The sequence below is a fragment of the Sphaerodactylus townsendi genome, linkage group LG03 (assembly GCF_021028975.2).
Source record: "Sphaerodactylus townsendi isolate TG3544 linkage group LG03, MPM_Stown_v2.3, whole genome shotgun sequence".
In the NCBI taxonomy this organism is placed as follows: domain Eukaryota; kingdom Metazoa; phylum Chordata; class Lepidosauria; order Squamata; family Sphaerodactylidae; genus Sphaerodactylus; species Sphaerodactylus townsendi.
Genome location: NC_059427.1, coordinates 134,941,816 through 134,964,290, shown reverse-complemented (window position 1 = coordinate 134,964,290; position 22,475 = coordinate 134,941,816). Strand labels below are relative to the sequence as shown.

Here is a 22,475-nt window from a genome sequence, read left to right as displayed (position 1 = left end):
TGGTGTCCTCTTTATCCTGAAAAGGGTATAGCATAGGACAGACTTTGCCAGCCTGTTTGGAAGATTCCCCAACAGAACGGCAAGACTGGATTACTAGTCTTTCACTTGCATTTGTCTGTTCAGCATTACACATTTCATGGATATTCCTCATGTTCATCTTGGGATTAGTTCCTTCTCTGTGTGGATTATAAAACAAGAAATGTACTCTGACAAGTGTTGTGGTACAGCTCCTTCTACTGATGACTTCTTAGCAGCACAGTTCTACTGATGACTTCTTAGCAGCCAAGGGCAATCTTATACTTATTTTGTACAGAGGCTGCACTGATGAAGAGATGTGTAAAATACACATCTAGTTTTGATACATCCCTCCCTTCAAGTGTTCATTATTTGAAAAAAAATCCAAACTGCCTAGACTTTTTAAAAATTACAACCTTTTCACTTGCTAAAAGTATTGTTGTGTGGACCCAAATTGATTAATATACTTAACACCCAAGCATTTGGGTTTTCACAAAATTACTGGTTTACGTAAAGTTAAAATTAAAATTCTGAACCAATTTTGGGCTGTTATGAAATTTGGTTCAGAAATTTTGTTTGGTTCAGAATTTTGGAAGGGAACTTACAAAAATATGATAGCTACATCCTGTTTTTACACAGGGTTCCCAGCTGTCTTTATCCAGACCAGTAACCAGATCTGCACCTTCCCAACATCAACAATTCTATGTCGCCAGGTGTTCAGACTCTTCCCACTGGGCCCAAATCATGACTGTTAACCAAACAATGGACCATATCTAACACACACAGAAAATATGAGGAAATCCTAGACTAATGAGGACATCCTGGAATTAGACTAACCAGTAATACCTCTAGCATTTCTGTTGTCTTTTTCTCATGGGATTTTTGTCTCCACAGGCTAGAGGAGGTGAAAAATTAGAATGCCATCCAAAAAGGTTAATTCTACTTCCAGAATCACATCAAAAACACTGTGTAAATGCATACCAACTTGACCCTTTGAAATTATACCTATAATATCCACAAACATTTGCTATGCTAAATTTCCATTTTCAGATTTATTTATTTTTTTGCTCACAAGTTACTTCCATTAAATAAAGATATTTCCAGAAACAGTACAGGGAGCTTTCATTCTGCACAAGAAGGAAGCAGCCACTAACACTTATGAATGCTGGCACCCATGGCTGCTTTCTTTGAAGAATCAAAGGTACCAATTAGCAATGTAGGGGAAATCTACTCGGTTAGATTCAGGTATCAACAGGAAGATGTTAATCCAGAAAAATACAAAATGGTCTTCAGACTTAATAGGAAAAAAACATGCAAGATTTAAAAAATATACCAAATAAATAGTTGAAGGGATCTAGAACAGTGCTTTCAGTACTCCATGCTAATAGATTTTAAATCCAGACATTACCTACCTAGCTACAAGAAACTGTTTGCAAACCATTTAATTTAAATGCCAGGTTAGGGAAACACCTCTCAGTCAGAGCAATACTGAACTAGGATGCAGGAAGGGCATGATCAAATATACGTCTGGTTCCAAAATAGTTTGCAGGGAAATGAAAAATGAGACACTGATTACATTTAAGAATTTAAATCATTTTATTGCTTTACCTGCCAATAGGACAATCTATAACAAAAGGAATATATTAGCACATACAGTAAGTCAGACTTATAGTCAGGTAACAATACAAAAATGGTCCTCTGGTTGACTATAGCACTCTAGGGCAGTAGATTTTAAAATCTGCTAAGGTGGCCTAGCAAGAAAGATTACCTCTAAAGCCCTGAATGTTAGCTAAGGCAAACTATACCAACTGTGGATTCAAACATGTTTAAATTGCACACAAAGGTAAAGCTTTAACTGTGATTAATATTTAACTCAGACGTAGCTGGTTCATCTTAAAATCTTGTCGGCAAAACTACAAAAGGGAGTAAACAGCAAGCTAAAAAGACGCAGTAGTGAAACTTGATTAGAAAGCCTTATAAAAATGTGCATTTTGTGGTGCTCTAACTAGCTTACACAAATTTAAAATCTTTTTTTTTCTTTTTTGGTGCTGCAACAAGGATCAAATCAAGATTCAGAAGTAACAAACGTATACAGAAAAAAAAATCCCTGGATAGATTCAAACTGAATAAAAATTGAGAAAAAAGCATGTATGGACTCCTGAGGAGTACAGATGGAAATCCTCATCTTGCTAAGGTCTTTAGGACAAATACAAGGAATTCACAATACAAATTTTATAGTTCATCCTTACCTAGAATTGTGGACATATCAACAGCTTCCTATAGTTTCTTATTCTAAGGCGCCTAATTCTCAAACTTTAAATATGATTAGCAAACATTCTTCCAACAGCCAACAAGTCAGAAAAGTGTATACCAGGTACAACTGTCTGGAAAAAAGATATGGGAAGTAGTGGGAGTTGGAGTCATAACAAAACTGCAAAACTAATGCAAAATACTTGCTGTCACTCCCAAACAAAACCCTACTCTAGTTTTAGACAATTTACGTTTTATAAGGAAACTCAATCACCTACATTATCCAACTGTGACATTCCATAAAGCTAATGGGCAGCACTGGGTGCACACAGAATATTGTGACACAAACCTGGTAAATACTGAAACACATTTCAGACTTGACAAGAGGGTTACCCTTTCCATAAACAGTTCTTGTCCTGACAGGTCAACATGAGAATCCTGGGCAAAGCAAAATAAAATGAAAACTTGGTTGTTCAAAATGAAACTGTTCTAAAAAGGCTAGAAGTTAATAAAACTTCTGATTGAACAAGAGATTCTCAATAACGACATAAAGTTTGATAGGAAACTGATCTTCTGCTTTCTGTCTTGCACATGAACTACACAGCCTTTCTTTCTAATCTTTCTAACTGAGATGGTGTATTTTATCCTGCACTTAATGTCAGCTATGAGAAGAGAACCAGTTAATTCTCAGGTTCCAGCGAAGCAAGTCTTAGAAGAGATACGAAGAAAAGCAAAAACAAAGGATGAGCCCTTCAGATTCCTGTTCTACATTCAGCACAAGGGGTGTGCTATTTGGCACTAACTAGGGAGCAATGTAATTCTTATGCCAGTGTGCACTGACAGTTATATTCCGGTGTTTAACCCACTGGTTAGCTTCTGAGTATCTGAACAGAAAAAATTAGAAGGGCAAATATATGAACATTCACAACTGAGAACAGGCAAAAAAGGTCTGCCGTGGCAAATACGAGCAACAGTGGTAGCGTTTTTGCCAAAACGGAAGCTTTTTCTCAAAAAAGTTAATAACCAAGATGCCTTGAACCAACTGAGATAGGTACAGGCGCACTGAATTCTCAAACTTCTAACTCTGATTTTACTAGGAAGTGATCTCAGCAAACCAAACCAAAGATAACCATAACATTTACGTTGTCCCTCTCTAAGAGAAGTACAGTAGAAAATGACCACAACTTAAGAAATGTAGGATTCACCAGTTGAGAAATGTATGCCTTTTAACTCTTCACTGTTACATCCTTACTCTATGGCAATAACCTTGGTGCCAGGAGATATCCCCACCAAAAAGGAATGACAGTCATTGCCCCTGTTGGACACTGTACATTGCACAGGGAGAAACAGTAACAGCAAACATCTCCTTGTAACTTTCTGTTTATTTAAAATGGGACTGGGAGCACCAAACTAATGCTGTAAAATTTAAAATGGTGCCATGAAGAGCAAATGTTTTCCTCCCCCAAACAGACAGGAAGCTGCAATAGCCAGTGGCCATGTGGCTCTGCACAAGAGTAATGAAGCAGTCTGCATTTGTGAAGCATGTATTGAGAAGGAAGGAGACCTCAGACAGACAGTGAAACAAAACTGTTGTACTGCTGGATGTTTCGTTTGAGAATATCTGAGCACGGACCCAAGACACGCTCAAATCGGGGTCGGTCAAGCTTTACACATTTCAACGGGCCACGGGCAACAACAGTGGCAGCACGAGGACGGTTCATCAAGAGAGCTATTTCACCTACAGGAACAAAAAGCCACAGTGTTTAACTATGTATATTCCAAGGTAGTTTCAGACCAAGCAATAGAAAAACTGATTATTTAAGAGTAAACAAAAACAGACAAGCCTTCTATTATAACTTAACTTGAGAGGTACTTTTAAGGCAAGATCAAGGCAGCTCCATTTCCAATCTTGTAAGAAACCTTTCATTCTCTTGTTATTAATTTACCTTTTTGCCATGAAGCCACAGCTGACTTATGGCAACTTCGTAGGGTTTTCAAGGCAAGAGATGTTTGGAGGTGGTCTACCGTTGCCAGCCTCCACGTCACAATCCTGGTCTTCCTTGGAGGTCTCCCATCCAAACACTAGCCAGGGTCAAGGCTGACAGTATGTGACTGGCCCAAGGTCACCCAGCCAGCTTCCATGGTGGGAGTGGAAATCTGAACCTGGGTTTCCCAGCTCCTAGTCTGACACCTTGGCCACTACCTCATGCTGGCTCTCACACTTATAAGCAATATTAATAAAACAGCAGGTTATTAATACACTGCAATTATTTGGATGCAGCAAGCTACAGCTTGTCACTGTGGAAATTATGTAGTCCAACTCAAAGTTTTAGCTTCTCCAGTACCCTAAAGCTCATTAACATCAAAGCCTGCTATGTCATATTATTAAATATGTACTATATATGACAGTTATGTCATAAATTCATCGGAAATTTTGTTCCAGACTTCATTCAAATTTTCTTACCCACCCACTGAAATTATGTACACTGATTTCTCACAGCAACTTGGGTGTTTAGGGTTGAATAATGTCAGTTGCAACGTTTCCTCACTGGCCAGATACTGCTAATTCATGCACCATCCCGAGAAGTATACAGGACCGTGGGAGCTTATGAGAGCCTTATGATGTGGGGCAAAGCAAAACGTAGAAGTGGACAGCATTTCTATAATATGTATCATGCAGTCTATATAACTAAATTTTAAATTTCAAACAATACTGTAAATTTAGAGGACTCACCAAAATAATCAGAAGGTGCAAGCCTGCCCACTTCAACAAATTCTTCATGCTCTGACCTGCGCTGTAACACGGCAGCTGTGCCCTAAATGAATTATAGCATTGATAAAGTTTGCAAATGGAAGCTGGAGCAATGTCATCAGTTTTCATGACACTTTCACAGACTTATAATCCTATTAAGCAGCTTGGCCTACCTTGGTCCCATTAGCTGTAAAAAAGGGGTACCCAGAAAGGGAGATTAATGATTTTACACACTACACAAATGTAGATGTTCCAATTAAATTTAGCATTCATTTATGCATGAGCACCTCTGCTGGGTTTGTGTACTGATTTTCTGTTCTATAGGAAAGAATTAGCCACATAGATAAATACAAGCTGGGGACTTGCGAACAACTCAGGGTGGATTAATCAACTACAATTTCCCCCTCCTTAGCTGAAATTCAGTGGCTCTCAACATTCTGTACTTCTAGACTATATTCAGACATGAGCCTAAGTTTTTTTTTTTTTGGGGGGGGGGGAGAATGGGGCTTTGATAACTTTCTTCATGCTTATGGAATTTCGAACACTGCTCACAAGTACGTTTTTTTTAAAAACCAGAATTTATACCAGTACTGGGTGGATTTTAAAGTTACAGACACAAGAAATAAAAGAAACCAAGACAAATTCCACTAGAATAATATGCAGCACAACTTTGTTACTTCTGCTCACCTCAAGTATAATGAAGAACTCATCTCCTGGCTCTCCCTGAACTACAATCTTCTGGCCATCCTCAAACTGCACCGGTTCTAAAGCATCAGCCACTGTAAGACGCTCCCATTTATCCAGGGATTCTAGATATTAAAAATGTTCAGCTCTTAGTTTCATTTGAAGGTCTATAATTCTGGCAACACACATGGAGATATGAAACTCCCACCCACATCTCCATTGACACAGCAACCTATTCTAATGCAATAACTGACAGGAGAAAAGAGCAGCAGCCACCATGTTCTAGAGGCAACAGCACACAGTCAAGTATAAACTTGCTTTTGCCTTCTTCTGCAACTTGAGCCAGTCACTAAGGAATACTTTTCAGTACTAGTGGTGACCAGGCACTTGAAGAGTTTTGCAGTTCTCTCTCTAGATCCATATTGAAAACCCCACTTTATAATACAAGTACAGTCTAACAGAACAACAACACTGCAATGCAGGTGTGATATTTATTTACGTCATATCAGAAGGCAAACGTTCTCACGCATGCAACATTGCCATTTTACTGGGAAATACTTCACTCACCCAATATTGACACTTTACTTAGAAATTCTTCATACATCTTTCTCTTTCTCAATGTGCTTCCCTAGAAAGAGAGCAAAGACAAATCTGTACATTATTTTTCTTCTATAGTATTTCAGAGTATATTTACAAGCCGTAGAAGCAGCTAAAGATTTTAACTACCATAACTGATTACTATCAGCCTTATGACATCTATGTCCCACCAAAAGATAAAAATGCAGTTCTGTGTTGTTCAGAGGAAGTGAGTTTTCACTGTAGAAAAAAGTCCCAATTTTAAAATGACTGCCACAGATAAAACTACTTGTATCTCTAGAAACCCTTGGGCTATCACAACGGTTTTAACTGCATTCTGCTCAGTGGTCCCTAAGGATTATCCCCCATTTTTTTTAAATTCAGACCCCCTGATTATTCCAAAATGGCCAATATATCCATATCTCTGGAATCCTGTGACCTATCACAGCGGTTTTAATTGCATTCTGCTTGAGGTCATGTTGGGATTCTTCTCCACCTATCAGCTTTTCAAAACTCAATTGTCGTCATTTTTTCCTGGTCTCCTAATATGGCTACCATCTCCTTTCAGTACAAATTCTTATGCCTGAGGTTGTTAAGTTTGTTGGTTTGGACATGCCTCAGCTTTAGGTAATGTTATAATTTTAAAATAAATTCCAGATGCTGTTTTGATGACCTACATTGCAGTTTTCATTCAAACATCTACTGTTAAGAAACTTAAAACTATTATATTACACTTTAATAATCCATAAATGCAAAACAGGAAAAGAAAGCATCTTGTTAGCAACAAAAAAACCTAGCATGAAACAAAGTAACCAAGTTCTAAACATGACACTATTACTATTCCTTTCACAAAATGCAGTTCATATTTATCCTTTGTAACAAGTGGCAGAATTCTTCTAAAGAGGGGTTATCAATATTAGCAAACAAATTCATGTTTTCAATTGTAATTAGCTTGAACTAATAACCATATTTAAATAGGCCACAACCAAACATACTTAAACATTTAAGCACGTGCCTACATTTGTCTAACTGAAACAGTGGATTTTAATGTATTTAATGCTGACTGGATCATGTCCTAACTGCCCAAAATCTAAATATCTAAAAATCATAGCAGGCCTTCCTTGCCTCAATTGCCAGCAGGAGGTGCAGGGTGGAGAAAGAGGGTATATCAAAACAAAAAAGAAAAGAAGCAGAGTAGATTAAGGGGAAGAAACAAAGTGGATTCACAGCAGAAAAGTGGGGGATGGAAACGGGATATAACAAGGGTGGCAGGAAGAAAAGTGGGAACCAGAGTAGGTGGATAAACGGAACATGGTACAATAAAAGCAGGGGAGGACAAAAGGGATTTCTTGGGTCCTCTGTCAAGACAAGTTAAAGACAATTCAAAGCTTAAAAATAATTCAACTGAAGCACAAATATACTCACAAAAACATCCAACTATATAATTTCCTCTCAAAAACATAGAGCACTTACCATAAGGATTCTTCTGTAACTATCTCTATCAATACCCCACAGTTTCACATTGGTTTTTGCTTTGACAGTTGCTGCTCTGGGTGTACCATAGATCAGTGCAAGTTCACCAAAGCTGCCCCCTTCTCCAACACTGGTGGCCCATTCATTGTTCACATATACCTAAGAAGGTGACACGCAAGGAGGCAGAAAGGTTTTATTCACACTGGAAAAGCCTGAATAATAATACTTAAAGTAAATCACTTCAAAAGGATGAACTAAATAATGTCAGCAACTACATTAATTTTTAAATGTTTTTATTGCTTGTATATATCTGTGAGAATGGAAAAATAAGCTAATAAAACAGGTATTAAACTGAAAGAAATTCTGAAAAGAATTCCTTCCAAGTTTATTTGAATCTAGATCTTTTATTCTGAAATTTCAGTTTAGTCTGACAAGCAGGTATCTTGACCAAATATTTAAATATATTTTTATACTGCTTTTGCTAAAATAAGTCCATAGTGATTTCAAGAGCCACACTGTTTCTGTGTTCAACACTTAAAAGCATTCAAAAGAATCAATATAAAACACATACAGTCAAAGGACTTTATAAAAACTCAGTCCTGCATTTCTTTCTGACCAACAGAAAGGAAAATACAGCTCACTTTATTCAGCAGCATGCTGCATCAGGGATAGCTGCCACAGAAAACATTCTTACCAGGCTGTCTCATCTTCTCTTAAAGAAAGAAGGAAAGGAAGATCATAAGATTTGCCCAAGCATGTAAGGGGAGCAGCCGTCCTTCAAGAATGTGGGTCCTAAACCTTAAAGGACTTCAAAAACAGCACTCTGAACTAAACCTGGAACAAATTGCTAACCACTGTAATTTATCTAATACTGATATACTAACAAAGATAATCCAGCTGATTTCTGTCAAACATTTATAGTTGTAGGGGTCTTCCAGGACAGCTCACTTAAGGCAAGTCACAATAATCTTGTCTTTTTTTGAGAAAGGAACTACTAGAAAGAGGCACTCTAGCATTACTGGCCTTTCTTTACTGCAAGGCTAGATCCAAGAGCACCGCAACATCCAGCGCTAAAGACATTCAATCAAAAGTAGGCAATGAAATCTCCACTGGGATAGTAGCCTTCCTGATCAATATCACTTCTATCTTGCCAGGACATTTGACCACAACATCCAGTTGTGGTCAACTCAAGGACTCAACTCAAGGACTCAAAGATTAGTAGATGCATATTTTACACAGGCAGAGAAAAGTATTAATATGGTGGGAAGGAAATCCAGCCCACAATATTTCTTTAACAATATGTACATATGCCCTTTTCCATTACTGCACAATGGATTGGATCCAACAATGGCCTTCCATTGTAAGAAGGCATCACTGAATCCAACCTATATCCTGAAATCATCCAAGGGTAATAAATTAATACAATTTAGCAAAACTTACATCCATTTCTCCTTGATCAACAACATAGAAGTTATCCCCTTCATCACCTACAGAGGGATTAAAAAAAACAATTTACAGTAAGTTATTACAAGCATACAAAATTAGAAAGTGCACATACAAACCCTCTGGCAGTTTGTAGTAAATCTTATCATATACTTATAGCAGCATGTACTGAATTGTATCTTATACTTGGCATTATTTGAAACACCAACACTTTAAACATTACACTAAAATACATCCATGCAAATGAGTAATAACACTCTATTCACACATTGAAAAGATAGGAACAAATATTATTGGGTAGTTCAGAAATCTGAAGCAAAGCTCTCTATCTCAAAGGTTAGGGATCCAAAGAAAGTTCATTTAGGCACAAAAGCAAGTTAAAGAGCATGTGACACTGGGCAAAGATAAACCATAGCTAAACCATTCTGAATTCTCTACCTGGAATTTATCCCAGCATTTTTGTAGCAAACGTTTTGTAGCTGTAGAGCGGCTTGCAACTGCACGCATTCAGTGCTTATAAGACTGGGTACTTTTACTAAATGAAAAGTTTAAGTACTATTAGAAAAAGTATGATTACTTGCCTTGCTGTATCACAGTCTCACCAGCAATATAGGTAACTGGAAACATCGCATCAAAAATGTCACTGCAAAAGAGTTCAGAGTGAGTGACATGTGGGATAATGGTTGAAATAGCCTGCCTGAGGAGATCAGGAAGGCTCCTGTGCTTCTGTTATTCTGCCAGCTATGTAAAACAGAGTGGTTCAGGAGACCATTTTTAGAAAGTCCCATAGTTCTGGGGAAAACTTCTTTAAAAGGAACAGGACTAAGAGCTATACTACTGAGTCTAATATGTATTAAATGTTGCCCACAAGTATTATCCTGCTCTCCTTGCTTTGCTTTTATATTACATTGTTTAACATATTATGTCTAATGCTTGAGTTTCGTTTCGGACTGCTGTAGTCCTACTACATTGGTTATGAGATGGTTTTAGTGACTGTGTGTGCACGCGTATGATTTTAAACTGAGAGCTGGGAAAGAGAATTGGGGGGTGAGAGGGAGATGAGAGAGTAATATGATTGTTTGATTCTGGGGTGTGCACATGGGAAGATTGTGCTGAACTGGCAGAATGTGTCAGAGAGTCAGAGAGAGGAGAAGATGACAGGATTTCAAAGTGAAAGGACAGGGAGTGTCAAAACTCTAGTCAGAGAAAGTTAAATCTCTGTGTGAGCATGGCAGAATGTGTTAGAGCTTCTGAGTGAAAAGATCCAGTGCTGAGAGAATTAGTCAGTGTGTCAGAGGGTATACAGAGAAAGTCAGAGGAGGATTCTGCATTGGCCAAAAACAGAAGTGTGAAAGCAATGTAAAATGGTTTAAAACGGTGTAAAAGGGTTTACACCATTTTCACACCACTGTTTTTGGCTCATGCGGAATCCTCCAGAGCCTTAACAAACGATTAGACAAAATAAAGACACACTCTGAGGGAACTATGAGAGAAGCTGTGAGAAAGTATCAGAGTGAATTCATGTTGAATGAAGTCCTCAAAGTATTTGTTGCCTCAGTTCGATTTTTTTATTTTGTAAATACTTTGCCTGAAACCTTGGGGTTACCTATCAGTTATAAATAAAGTCTTACTTTGTTTGAAGAAACATAGAGATCCCACCCTATTTTCCCTAAGACCATGGAAGCCATCAACTTTGCCTTATAAGCTTATACATGCTACCAACAAGAGATAAAGAGCTTTTAAAAAAATATTTTCCTGGGTGGCAGCTACCATATGGGAAAGAATTAAGGGAACCAATATTAGGTGGCACTTAAACAAAAAGAGTGGACGTCACTTTTGGTGGCTGTGGGAAGAAGGGTCACCACATTCACCTTACTGGATTGCACTGAGTCTCAGTGAAACTTGTGGACAAATAATAATAATAGCAAAAACAACAATAAATAATGACTGAAGACCAAGCAGGGCAGTTCCATATATTCTGATGTGAGGACAAGCAGTATGGCACTTGCACAAGCACTGGTCTTGAAAATGTAAAACAGGTTGTCCTGCTAGCCTAACCTTGATTTGTTTTTAGTGCTATCTTTATATGAATTTATAACTTGTATTTTATGATATTTAATAAATTGTATTTTATTTATATTGTTAGCTGCTCTGAGATCACTCCAGTGGGAAGAATGGGATATTAAATTGAATAATAATAACAACCACCTCCATGTTTAACACATACAGGTTGTGTAAAATACAGACATCAATATTGCTGACTTCTTTCCTCATCATGTCCAGCCCACAAATATCTTTATACCAATTCTGCATCTCCATAGTGTCCATGCTGCATCAACATGGCATCTTGCCACTTCCTGACCCTAAAGCTGCTGAAGTCAGAATCTAAAAGTCTTAGTTCAATGAAATTCACAGAAGTTGCTAGAGAAAACACAGTAGCACGTATGTATCGAATAGCAAGAGCATAGGTCATAGCCAACCAATAACTCGAATGGTATGTTAAAAACTAAATTCTACAAGCTTTTATTTAAGAGATACAGGAAGCAAATAGAAGATTTCCTACCTTCTTTCATTGTCATCCAGATGAGCAAAGAGCACATTTTTCTCAATAGCTTTTGCCAAAGCAGCCATAGTTTTGTAATCTTTTGGAATAACCTACAGAATGGGAATGACACAAGCAGCTTGGGTTAAAAACTACAGAAACAAATAATTTTTAACTTTCTATAAACTTTTCCACAAAGATTAAAGTGCAGTCAGTTGTGATGCGGCAGAAGAGGAAATAGTACGCTTCTGTATTAGAAAAAGTCCCAAATGAATATCAGAATTATCATACATTTTCAAGCACTGCTTTTGTCAAAACCATTATTCCATGCATATTTAAAGATGGCTCGGTAGCCGGGGAGCATGAACAGGCTAAGGATGGGGAGAAATGAACAGAATGTTTTTGGAATAGCTGGATACAACACCTTTCTAACATAGGATGCAGCATCCTCTTCTGTATAAACCTCTGCACTGATAGCACCACGCCTTCGGCGACCCTTAACTACTGGGTTCATCGGTGGTGGGGGTGAAATCTCATCTTCACGTGAGTCAGTACGTGTGGCTGCTTTTTGCTGATTCACAAATTGTTTTGTTTCTTCCTGTAGGAAAAAAATAATTAAGTAATGCATGGTGCAAAACAAACAAAAAACCACCCCACAATGACAGCTGCTAGTACGAAGACAGTTTTCTTCCTTTGCTATTATAACTTGAAAGGAAGAAACATGGAAAAAACAACAACTCTTCCTGGGGACAGATTAGTTCTGAAATGACACACAACATCTGCAAGAGTTTTTACCAAATTCAAATTTTAGATCTTGTCGTACCAGCATTAGCAAACCCCTAATTAAAAGATTATTGAATTGAGAACACCACTGTTTGAAATAATACTGTCCAGATTCCATGAAGAATCTGAACAAGCAAACCCGCAACTTTTGTTCAGGGCTATCTATGTGCATATTTATTCACTGATGAGGCACACAAGCACATTGGCACACATGCTGAAAATCAAGTAGGTTTTTGAACCACAAAAAACAAGGGTCAGTACAGTACAATTTTTACTTATAAGAAGTGCTCAAAATGCAATATGCAAGCATCACAGAATTCCTCCTCAAACTGCATGTTCAAGAAAAAATGTTTAAATAAAACATGTGACAGCAAGGCTTTGACAGTGATATGCAAGTCCACCATGCAAGCTTCATGGCTAAGGACAATTCAACACATTACACTGCAACAAATACAGATTTGCTACTGTCTAAGCTTAATATGGAACTGCAGCCAAACCTGATATTTTCACAAATGCCTATATATGAACCTACTTCCCCACCCATGCACATTTTCAGTGCATACTTAAAAACCTTTACAACATGAGATAGTCCAAAACAAGCACATGAATCCAGACCTTATTCATTCATGTCCAACACACTATCCTCCACACTGAACTGGTTCAATCAACAAAAACCACAGGAAATACTCTGTGGGATCCAAGCAAGCAAAAAGTAATGACAACCATTTTGTGTAAGCATTATGAGCTTGTGGAAGCATTATGAAAAAGTGGTAAATGGTTATCAGATTTTGCAACAAGAAACTTAATCTTAAGATTTTCCTTCTTATAAGTCTGAACAATATTCATTCAAGAAACTGACTGATTATCAAGCTGAAGCTATAAATTAAGCTGGGAAATAATGCATGGCATTTGCATCTTTAGATAGAATATAAGTAAACAGAACATAAGTAAAATAGAAGTAAAATGCTCAAATCATTAATTGATTTAACTTTTGCCATTTTTAGAACCAGCATGGTGATTTCCTCTGTAAATTTAGTTCCATCAGTCTGCTGACTGGTAACACACAATGAGCTACACTTGAAACTGCCATCAGAGGATGGGCAAGAAACAGCCACAAATCCCATAATCATGTCTGCATCAAGTGCAGCAGAGTCAGTCCTTGCCTGCAGGAAGCATCCGGGCATCCTTTCATCCTAAATCCAGTAATGCTCAGAATTCTGCCCCATGAAATAATTGATTTTTAATGTAGTGTTAGTTTTAAATATTAACTCTTGTGAGCTGTTTCACAACCGGTTTTCCCCAAAAGCAAAACACAAAGAAACTTATTAGCATTTGAAAGGTTCATTCTTGTACCAGTGCAATTTTCTGGTCAAGTTGCCATGGGTTTGGATTTTTTTTTTTTTTTTTTTGGGGGGGGGGGTTCATCATGAAGTAGTCACAGCTGACTTATGACAATCCCACAGGGTTATGACCCTGGTATTCCTTGAAGGTCCCCCATCCAAATACTAGAAGCCAGGGTTAGGGCTGAGAGTGTGTGACTGGATCAAGTTTGCAAGGCATGTGTGTGGATTTGAATCCAGGTTTCCCAGGTCCTAGTTTACCATCTTAACTACTACATCACACTAGCTCTCCTGTTCCACCATAGTCTTTCTACATTTCAAAAAAGAAAGAGCAGTGTTCTATCTAGGAAACATTACTGAGCTTCGTAATGGCTAGTACATTTAAGAATTTTAGCCTGGTTTTTCAACGTTGCCTATTATTCAAGGTAGTGAAAAAAGCTAATATGCTAGATAACAATGTATTTTACCCCTTTATACATAAGGAATGTAGGATCATGCTAACATTTCACAATTTTAAACTCAGGACTTTAGAACATTGGGATTTAAAAACATATTTTTAAGATTTCTACCAATCGCTCTCCTACTGCAGACCCCCAGAATTCAAACAGCACTGCTTGCTCCTATAGGTCCTTTGAGCCCCTCTGGCAGGGCTTCAAAGTAGGAGCCAACAAGAAGCAAAAAGAGTGATGGTATTCCCTTCCTCCTCCCTCCTCACTGCAACCCATGGCAATTACTCCACACATATGCTCCAATCCTAGGAATCAACTGACTGGGTCCAACCCAGTTATTGTTTCCACTTGAAGCAACCTGGTGGAAAAATTATCATCTGTTATTTAAACAAATTATCATCAGCTATTTAAAGTGTTATCCTCTGCACACCAAACACACAATGCAGCCAATGCAGTTCTGTGACTTACCCTTGATATGCAAGCTGTCCTGGGCAGAATGATCTACTTAGTGTTGCTCTTCAGACACTGAACACTCCCCCCTCCCTGTAGCTATATAATTTACTATGCCATTGTAAAGCTTAATTATCTAATTTAGCACAAGTTATTAAAATTACATAACAATTTCAATTCAGAGTTTGCTACAACCAGTCCTACTTGCTTGCCTTGGTTTCCAAAGGAAGACAACAGAAATAGATAAGGCTTTAAGACATTCATGAAGTTACAGTTAAGCTAAAACTAAGCCCAAAATAAAAATACAGCTAAAGGTGATTATTCCCTAATAGTCCGGTCCTGTCTCTGAGACAGAGGCAGATCCTCTTGCTAGAATACAAATATACTAGATCTACAAATTTCAGTTATAGTGGTAAAAGGGAGGAAACTGATTCCATTTATCATTCTGCCAAACCATTAGCAGCCTAATAGAATGTAATAATGGACAATGAATTATAGATGACCTGTAGCATGTTTCCATATCTTTGAGTAAAAAGTATTTTACTTGTCCTTTGTATTCATCTTCTTGTCAAATATAACTGCACTGCAGGACAATTTGCGTTTTATTAGAAATGGAAAATGACACGTGCCTGGTTGATCATGATCCCCTAAAAGCTGGGCACAAATTAACTCTCAGCACAACCCATATGGTAGAAAGCACAGGAAAAAGTACAGCCTTCCAATAGTTTTGAAAACAGTGGTTACCTGATCATCACTTCAACAGATTAAACAGTATATGCTAAGAGTTACCCTAACGTTGGTTTGGCCCCCTTTTTTCCCCAATTGCTTAAAGGTGCAATCATCTGAAAATACTACAAAACATTAAAAAGTCATTTGTTAATTATAATATTAAGGGGATCACATTTACTGTACGATGTCCCCTATTATATCTTCATGAAAGTAGTCCACAACACACCTAATTAATTTTTACGAGTTCAAGATGGCATGATACCTGACGATCAAGGTGAAATTTTGCTATTATTAATAATGCATCTGAACAGTTTCAACAAGTAGGATGACCAACCATTTCAAGACTATGATTAAATTAGCTGGAGTTGATCAAGTTTGCAAAATAAGCAAAGACCCCTGAACATCTGCAAGGGAATTTGCAGTTTAATCAAGAAAAGCTACTCTCCAAAGTCTAAAAACTGTATTTTTAAGGTCACCTATTAAACAAGACTTCCGAAGATCATCTAAATTATCAACTTAGCTGATTCAGCGATTGCACAGATTAAACTTGCAACACTATTTTTTTTAAATCTAGAGTTCCATCCATAAGTAAAGCTCACACAATTACTTTCCTTGTTTCAGGAGACTGAAAAGTTTGAAACTTGGTTCAAATCAGAATGCAAGACCTCTGGCTAGATCACTAGCTTTAATAGCAATCATGTGTTTTTACATATTCATAAAGGCTGGATTGAAAATGAGAATACAAAATTACAGACAGAATGCTTCTTACAAATCAAACAAAGAACACATTCTTTCAATATGGTGATATATGCCAGATTCCCAATGACTGTGAGAATTGCTAAATATTGGCCTAGTGGCCTGAATGCTACCAACCATCTCTTTCCAAAGAATGTTGACACAGACTTTAGAAGCTGTTTGCAACATAGCAGTCAAAGTACAAAAGGGAAAAAAATATTTTGGTGGTCTCTCTGTGTAGCCACCAAAAGTTACTGGATTAATAATCAATCCCTCTTCTGCAATTTGGGTGTCCAGTATCCTCAAAAGGAATATTTAAAAAATCAACACATTATAGAATTTTTATGTTAATACACGTATAAAACTGAAAACTTGTCCTGACCTGGATAGCTCATGTTGGCCTGAATATGACAGATTTGGGAAGCTAAGGTCGGCCCTGGTTTCTATTTGAATGAGAGACCATCAATGAAGCCCCTCGGAGCCCCTTGGGGATAGGGCGGTATAAAAATCTAATAAATAAATAAATGAAGGCGAGATTGCCATGCAGAGGCAGACAATGTGGCAAACCACCTCTGAATGTCTGTTGTCTTGAAAACCGCACAGGGTCACCATCAAGTCAGCTCTCACGGCAAAAGAAAAAAAGGAAACTTGAGTGTTTCCTGGTGAAACATTCCAATCACCAACTCATAGCTTCAGTTTACACTATCTGTTGCAATTAACTCTTTCAAAATGTGAAGCTCCAAAGAATTCTGATAGTATGGCATATAAACACGGCCATAATATTTTACTGGTTTGGGCCAAGGTTCCCCGTGGACTAGTCTCCAGACTTCATAAGAAAAAGTAGTCCAACTATTGATATACTCCCCTTGCTCTCACTTTTTAAAATGAGCACTTCCTTATTACAAGTGCACACTGAGACTCAAATACTGTGGCACTTCAGATTTCATGCCACTATAAAAGTCCTAGTAGTAAAGTATTAAACTGGTTTGAACAGCTCCTACTGACCCCTAGTGCTTGCAACATTAAGGGATGGAAGTACTCGATTTCTCCTCTCCTCAGTTCTCAAATATCCCAGGCCCTCAGCTTCTTGCCCCCATACAGTTTACATGGAATATCTCAAGAGAGCTTGTACTTGCACTTAAGAAGGGCCATCTCCCTTGACAGCAGAACCACATATGAAAGTACATATAAAAAGTTCATATGTTCAGAAATGTGAGCTGGAGGTACACAATTTTATGGCTGCAGAACAGGTATTTTTACTAGATTGTGGCTTCTGGCTCCATTCATTAGACTAAATATGTAATTATGATGGTGAATCGAGTGCAATAGTGCCATTTTTTCACTTTATGAGATGTAAACAGCAGTTAAAACCCAGAAACCTTTTCTACTGCGTTAGGCAAGAACTGAATTATTGAAGTTTATGTTCTACTTACAGATCAAAAGAAAGTCACTGTGTTCTTCTGCTTAACCATTATAGCCCTTCTGCAAAAGGTTCATATGAAGGTTCATATCTAGGTCATGGGGGCACAGTGCAGAAGCAAAATCTCAGATGGCACTCCACCCTGCTAATGAGACTTTAAAACCTTTCCCACTTTCTTGCCAAGGGCAGGATCACCCTCTATTTCTTTTTGACTTCTGGCTATAACACTGCTTTTATGTGGGTTTAGGGATTTATGGGCCAATCCTATGAAGGGTGGCAATAGACTGATGGAGGTGGTGTAAGGCTGCATCAGTGTTTTTGCCCCCTCCACCGGAATAAGGGGCACCCTGCCAGAAGAGGGCAGAGGCACTGGCAGTTTGGCACCCCTCAGTGGCAAAATGCACAAATGGTTGCCACCGCAGAGGAACACTGACATCTCATTGGATGTTTTTTGGGGGGGGGGGGTAGGCCAGGGTGTTCCCAGGGTTGGAGCGAACATAAGTCAGCTTCCACCTGTGCTTTAGGCCAGGAACATGCTGGCCAAGGCCTTGGACTTATGCCACCCAAAAATGTGGTTAAACTCCATTTAACCCTATAGAGCGTTTTCAGGTGGCTAGGGAGTTATTTTGTTTTAGTGCTTCCCCATGCTGCCTGAAAGTCCTCTGGAGGCGGCAGCAGTGCTATCCCTGGCTACCTGGGGCTTTAGATTGGGCTGCCCAGTCTTTTCTTGTCCACTTTGAAAACCTGAGCCACAGCTGGTGAAAAGGGTTGTGCAGTTAATATTGTGAGGGCTATAAAATCCTCTCAAAGATGCACAAACACATAGTTTGCCATGCATTCAAGTCAGAGTTTAATATCTTAAATAGGGAAATAACTCTAGTTTTTTGAAGCCCTTTTGCACTGCTAATTTAATTTCCCCCCTCCATTTATATAAACATTGTGCACAGATGTTTTTCCATAAAGTACACTAAACTAAATTAGGAAAAAGGAGTTTATTATACACTACTTTTTTAAACAGTTCAACAGCTGATTACTTTAGGCCAAAAACAACAGTCATTTTAAGTTATTTTGAGAGAGGCTACAAAACACTTTGCCATTCTCTCGCATTCCCCAAGCTTATTTTTACCTTTTCCAGTCTTTCAAAGTATTCCCGGAGGAATGCCATAGGTCTCTCAGGTCGCACTGTACATAGTTGAACGATGCAGTCCTTCAGGAGTGGCTGGATATTATGTTTCTGAACATAGTGCTCACATTCACGAAGACTACGTTCCTCTTCACTGGTGGAGCTGGCAGAAGCCGCCATTATTGTCGTCTGAAAATAAGACATATTTGATGTATTCCAAGAGATGCCCTGCTGTGCTGCTGATGCACATTAATGTGGGGAGCAACCTGCCATTAATTTATCTACAGAGATAACTAATAAACAACCAGAGAAATAACTGAAGTGATGCTTAGTTCACATGCTTGATCTCTAAGTCCTGAAGTACTTGAGGAAAGTAGAACAGAAAGAACTGAAGACCCTAGTTTTTCACTGGAATATCTCTAGTTGCACAAGCTACATCACAAGCTACAGCAGTCACAAACAGCTTAATGTGATAAAGTCAAACAAATCAACATTTGATCTCAGCTCCAGGGCAGAAGTTTAATAATAAATAATTGTCACAACTCATAAATAAAAACGTTCAGCATTTTTTCTTCATAAATAGGTTTCAGAAATAAAGCTCTATGCAAATCAATAATACAAAAAACATTTAAAATATCATTCTCCAAAATTAGAAGCAAAGCAACTACTCAACACTTACTTGAAGGGGAAACTGCAGCTACAACTACAGGTATGCACAGAATTTCAAGGAGGATGTTGATCCCAGTATCACCTTTCAAGAAGGAAGTAAGAAGTAAGAAAGTGAATAACAAACTACCAAGTGTTACTGGCCTATTAATACATGTCTTCCTAGGGGACAGATTTAGAGACACTGCACACATGGAAGTATACTTGTGACAACAAACTTGCGCCTCTGATTTCTCTTCCTGAAGATTATATGAGGGATAAAGACAATGCTGTTTTGCTACAACACCAAACACATTGCACTGTTGTTAACTGTAAACTCTACAAAGAGTCTAAGGATCATGATACACCTGTTTCTAGTCAAACACCAACATATACGGTATTTACATTGGGATGCCTTAGAAATCCTACAGTTGTTCCCTTCCTTTTGACAACTTGCATAACAAATGTCAAAATTAAATGCCTTGATTAACTGTCCAAAAGTTATTCTGTGGCTCCATGGCAGCCTGCAAATTAGTCTATGGAAAAAGCATCACACTGTTGATAGACAGCAACAGGCAATAGTGTTCAAACACAACTACAAGATGACAGGTATGCAGCAATCTTCTGGCACTTAAAATATGCACAGTTTCATGTAACAAAACTTAGCAAAATAGAATAAAACCTCAAAGATATCCATTTTAATGATGGTATACCCAAAATATTACCTTTGTACAGTGCTCTGGTTTTGCAACAAGAGTCCCAGGAATGACAATTTGATGATAAGGTTTAGGGAATATAAAAGAGAGAATCTTCAAGTCATTTCACAGAAACACTTGCAGGGGCTCCAATGCTACCACACAAATGATGACAAGGGGTTTCTATAAGGGGATGTAAATAGAGCATGGTACTTGTAAGACTAATTCTACCCAAGATTCCTGGGTCAGTGGATTGTTAAAGAAAGAACGTGACACAGTGGCTTCTCTCATAAAAGGAAAACTAATGCACCTGCAATAATGCTCCCATCTTGCATAAGAGTTTTAAACAGCAAATCAATTAATAACAACACCCTAACAGCAGTAAGCAAATATAACCAAAACAGCATGAAAACATTCTGAATTTCTAAAGAGTCCTCACTTCCTCCTAAAATATCAGATGTAACTAACACAGGCTCTCTGTATCTGAAAAGATTGACAGCTCTAACCTGGAGCAGTCCTGAACCACTTATAGCAGTCATTCAAATTATCTTTCTGGAGCTCCTACAAAGATCTAAGAAACCTCCATTATGCTAGGGCAGCTCAATTAAGCTGTGGCTCATTTCCCCAGGAAAGAGAAACAAGAGTCCAGCAATTTGGGGCCACTTAATTTCTACTAGAACAAAACTTTCCACGCTTACTTAAGAACTATGCGCTTCCGGGGGAAAAAAAGACTCTCTTCTGAGAAAAACCATGAAAACTTATTTATAAAAAGTTCCATGCAACACAAACACTTCTAAATCAGAAGGACTGTCTCAAGCTTAATTAAATGTATTTTCAAATTGTTCTATCCCCATTTCTCTCTCTCTGATGGCTACAGAGCTAATATATATTTTGTCTTGCCAAACCAGCTCTGTATGAAGGAGCCCACCCCCATCCTGGCACTACTCAGGACAAAACGCGTATTGTGCTCCTAAGAGGGCCTCCCTCCCAACCATTCCACGGGCCTTTCGAAAGCAGTCAGCGTTAGGCAGCTTTCTGTCAGAAGAACCAAAGCCCTCGATCCACAACACCGGGAAGGCATCCCCACAACGGGGGACTTTGCTCCGGCCTCCACGGCCTCTTCAGCCACCCTCCCGCCGCCCCATTCGCCAAGACCTCCCCAGGGCCCCTGCACGACCCTTCGCCTTCAGTCCCCGAAAACGACCGCCGTTTGGCAGAAAAGGACCCTCACCCGCAGTCTGCTCTCTCTCTCCCCTCCCCACCACCTCCATCTCCCACCGCGGGGAGTCTCCCTCAACCCCCTACCCGGCCTACCGTAACGCTTTCCGTCTGCGAAAATCCCTGCACCGGTCGCCACCCTCAACACCTTCGGGGCATCACTGGGGGACCTTCTCATACCCACTCCCCCCCCGCAACGTTTTTTTACCTCACACCTCAGCGGTGATTTCCCCACCCCTCGGCAGAGGCCTCCGCCGCCTCCCTCGCCGCCCCGTTCTCCTCAGGGAAGCGCTGCTCCTGCCGCGCGCCCCTCCGCCCGCTGACACCGGGGCCCACCCCGGACTTACCGTAGGCTCCAAGCCGCAGCTCCCCGCCTGGGCCTCTCTGCGCCCCCCCTCCCCTGTCCCGAGTTGTGGCGGCCTCCTCCTCCTCCTCAGCAAGCGCTCCCACCGGAAACGCGGCTCCCTCCGCCAATCGCCACCCGGCCTGACGTCAATGAGCCTCGCTCTCACTCGGCGAACCGTCGCCGCGGTAACCTTAAAGGGGACGCGCTGCGTTCTCTCTGCGCCTGGTCCGAAGAGGAGGCGGGGAGGGAGAGAGAGACGCGGCACGCGAGCGCGGCCTCTCCCTTTAAAAGAGTCACTGACGTCAGGCTGGGGGGGGGGGGGCTGCGGCCGTTGCTCTTTGTCCCGCAAAATGAGTGGTTCCCTTACGGCGGAGGAACGTGGAGTGCCAGATGCGGAGGGAACTACTGCGTTTCCTTTCGGATCCTAGCCCTGCTAACTGCTGCAGTTATTCCGAATGTATTCCCACGGAGTACAAATGCGTGGTTTCCTTTTACTACTCCTTCGCCCCTGCCTCTTGCACTACTAGAGCCTGGCATTTTCACTGCCTTCTTCAAGCATAAAACGTTGCATGAGAATGGGACCCATTTCTTGATCCATGAGTAGAATACTCTTTTTGTTTGTTATTTATAGGTCTACACGTGCCCATACATCAACTTTTAGATTCAAATGTTGCATACACATTTACTCTATATATTCTGTGCACCACTCAGGACGTTTGAAAGGGGAAAGAGGCAAAGGCAGGCAAGGACAAAATCGTATAACACAATTATTTCTGATTATTCTATGGGATTGCGGGCATTTCCCCA

General features: G+C 39.4%; 1 protein-coding gene across 2 annotated transcripts; it reads right to left on the bottom strand.

The window, feature by feature from the left end:
- Nucleotides 1-1,592: 1,592 nt before the first annotated feature.
- Nucleotides 1,593-21,813, bottom strand: PRKAR1A (protein kinase cAMP-dependent type I regulatory subunit alpha). 2 transcript variants are annotated; one of them, XM_048488658.1, is made up of 13 exons: nucleotides 21,670-21,800; nucleotides 20,135-20,148; nucleotides 19,444-19,515; nucleotides 18,768-18,953; nucleotides 12,160-12,333; nucleotides 11,757-11,848; nucleotides 9,775-9,836; nucleotides 9,191-9,237; nucleotides 7,751-7,909; nucleotides 6,269-6,329; nucleotides 5,705-5,826; nucleotides 5,000-5,081; nucleotides 1,593-4,003 (listed from the first exon to the last, which is right to left on the bottom strand). In XM_048488658.1, exons 4-13 carry the CDS (start codon nucleotides 18,942-18,944, stop codon nucleotides 3,831-3,833), a joined length of 1,149 nt encoding a protein of 382 aa, XP_048344615.1. In that variant the 5' UTR covers nucleotides 18,945-18,953; nucleotides 19,444-19,515; nucleotides 20,135-20,148; nucleotides 21,670-21,800; the 3' UTR covers nucleotides 1,593-3,830. The 2 variants fall into 2 exon arrangements, with proteins under 2 accessions (XP_048344615.1, XP_048344614.1); XM_048488657.1 differs by lacking the exon at nucleotides 20,135-20,148 and having other exon boundaries at nucleotides 21,670-21,813.
- Nucleotides 21,814-22,475: the final 662 nt, after the last annotated feature.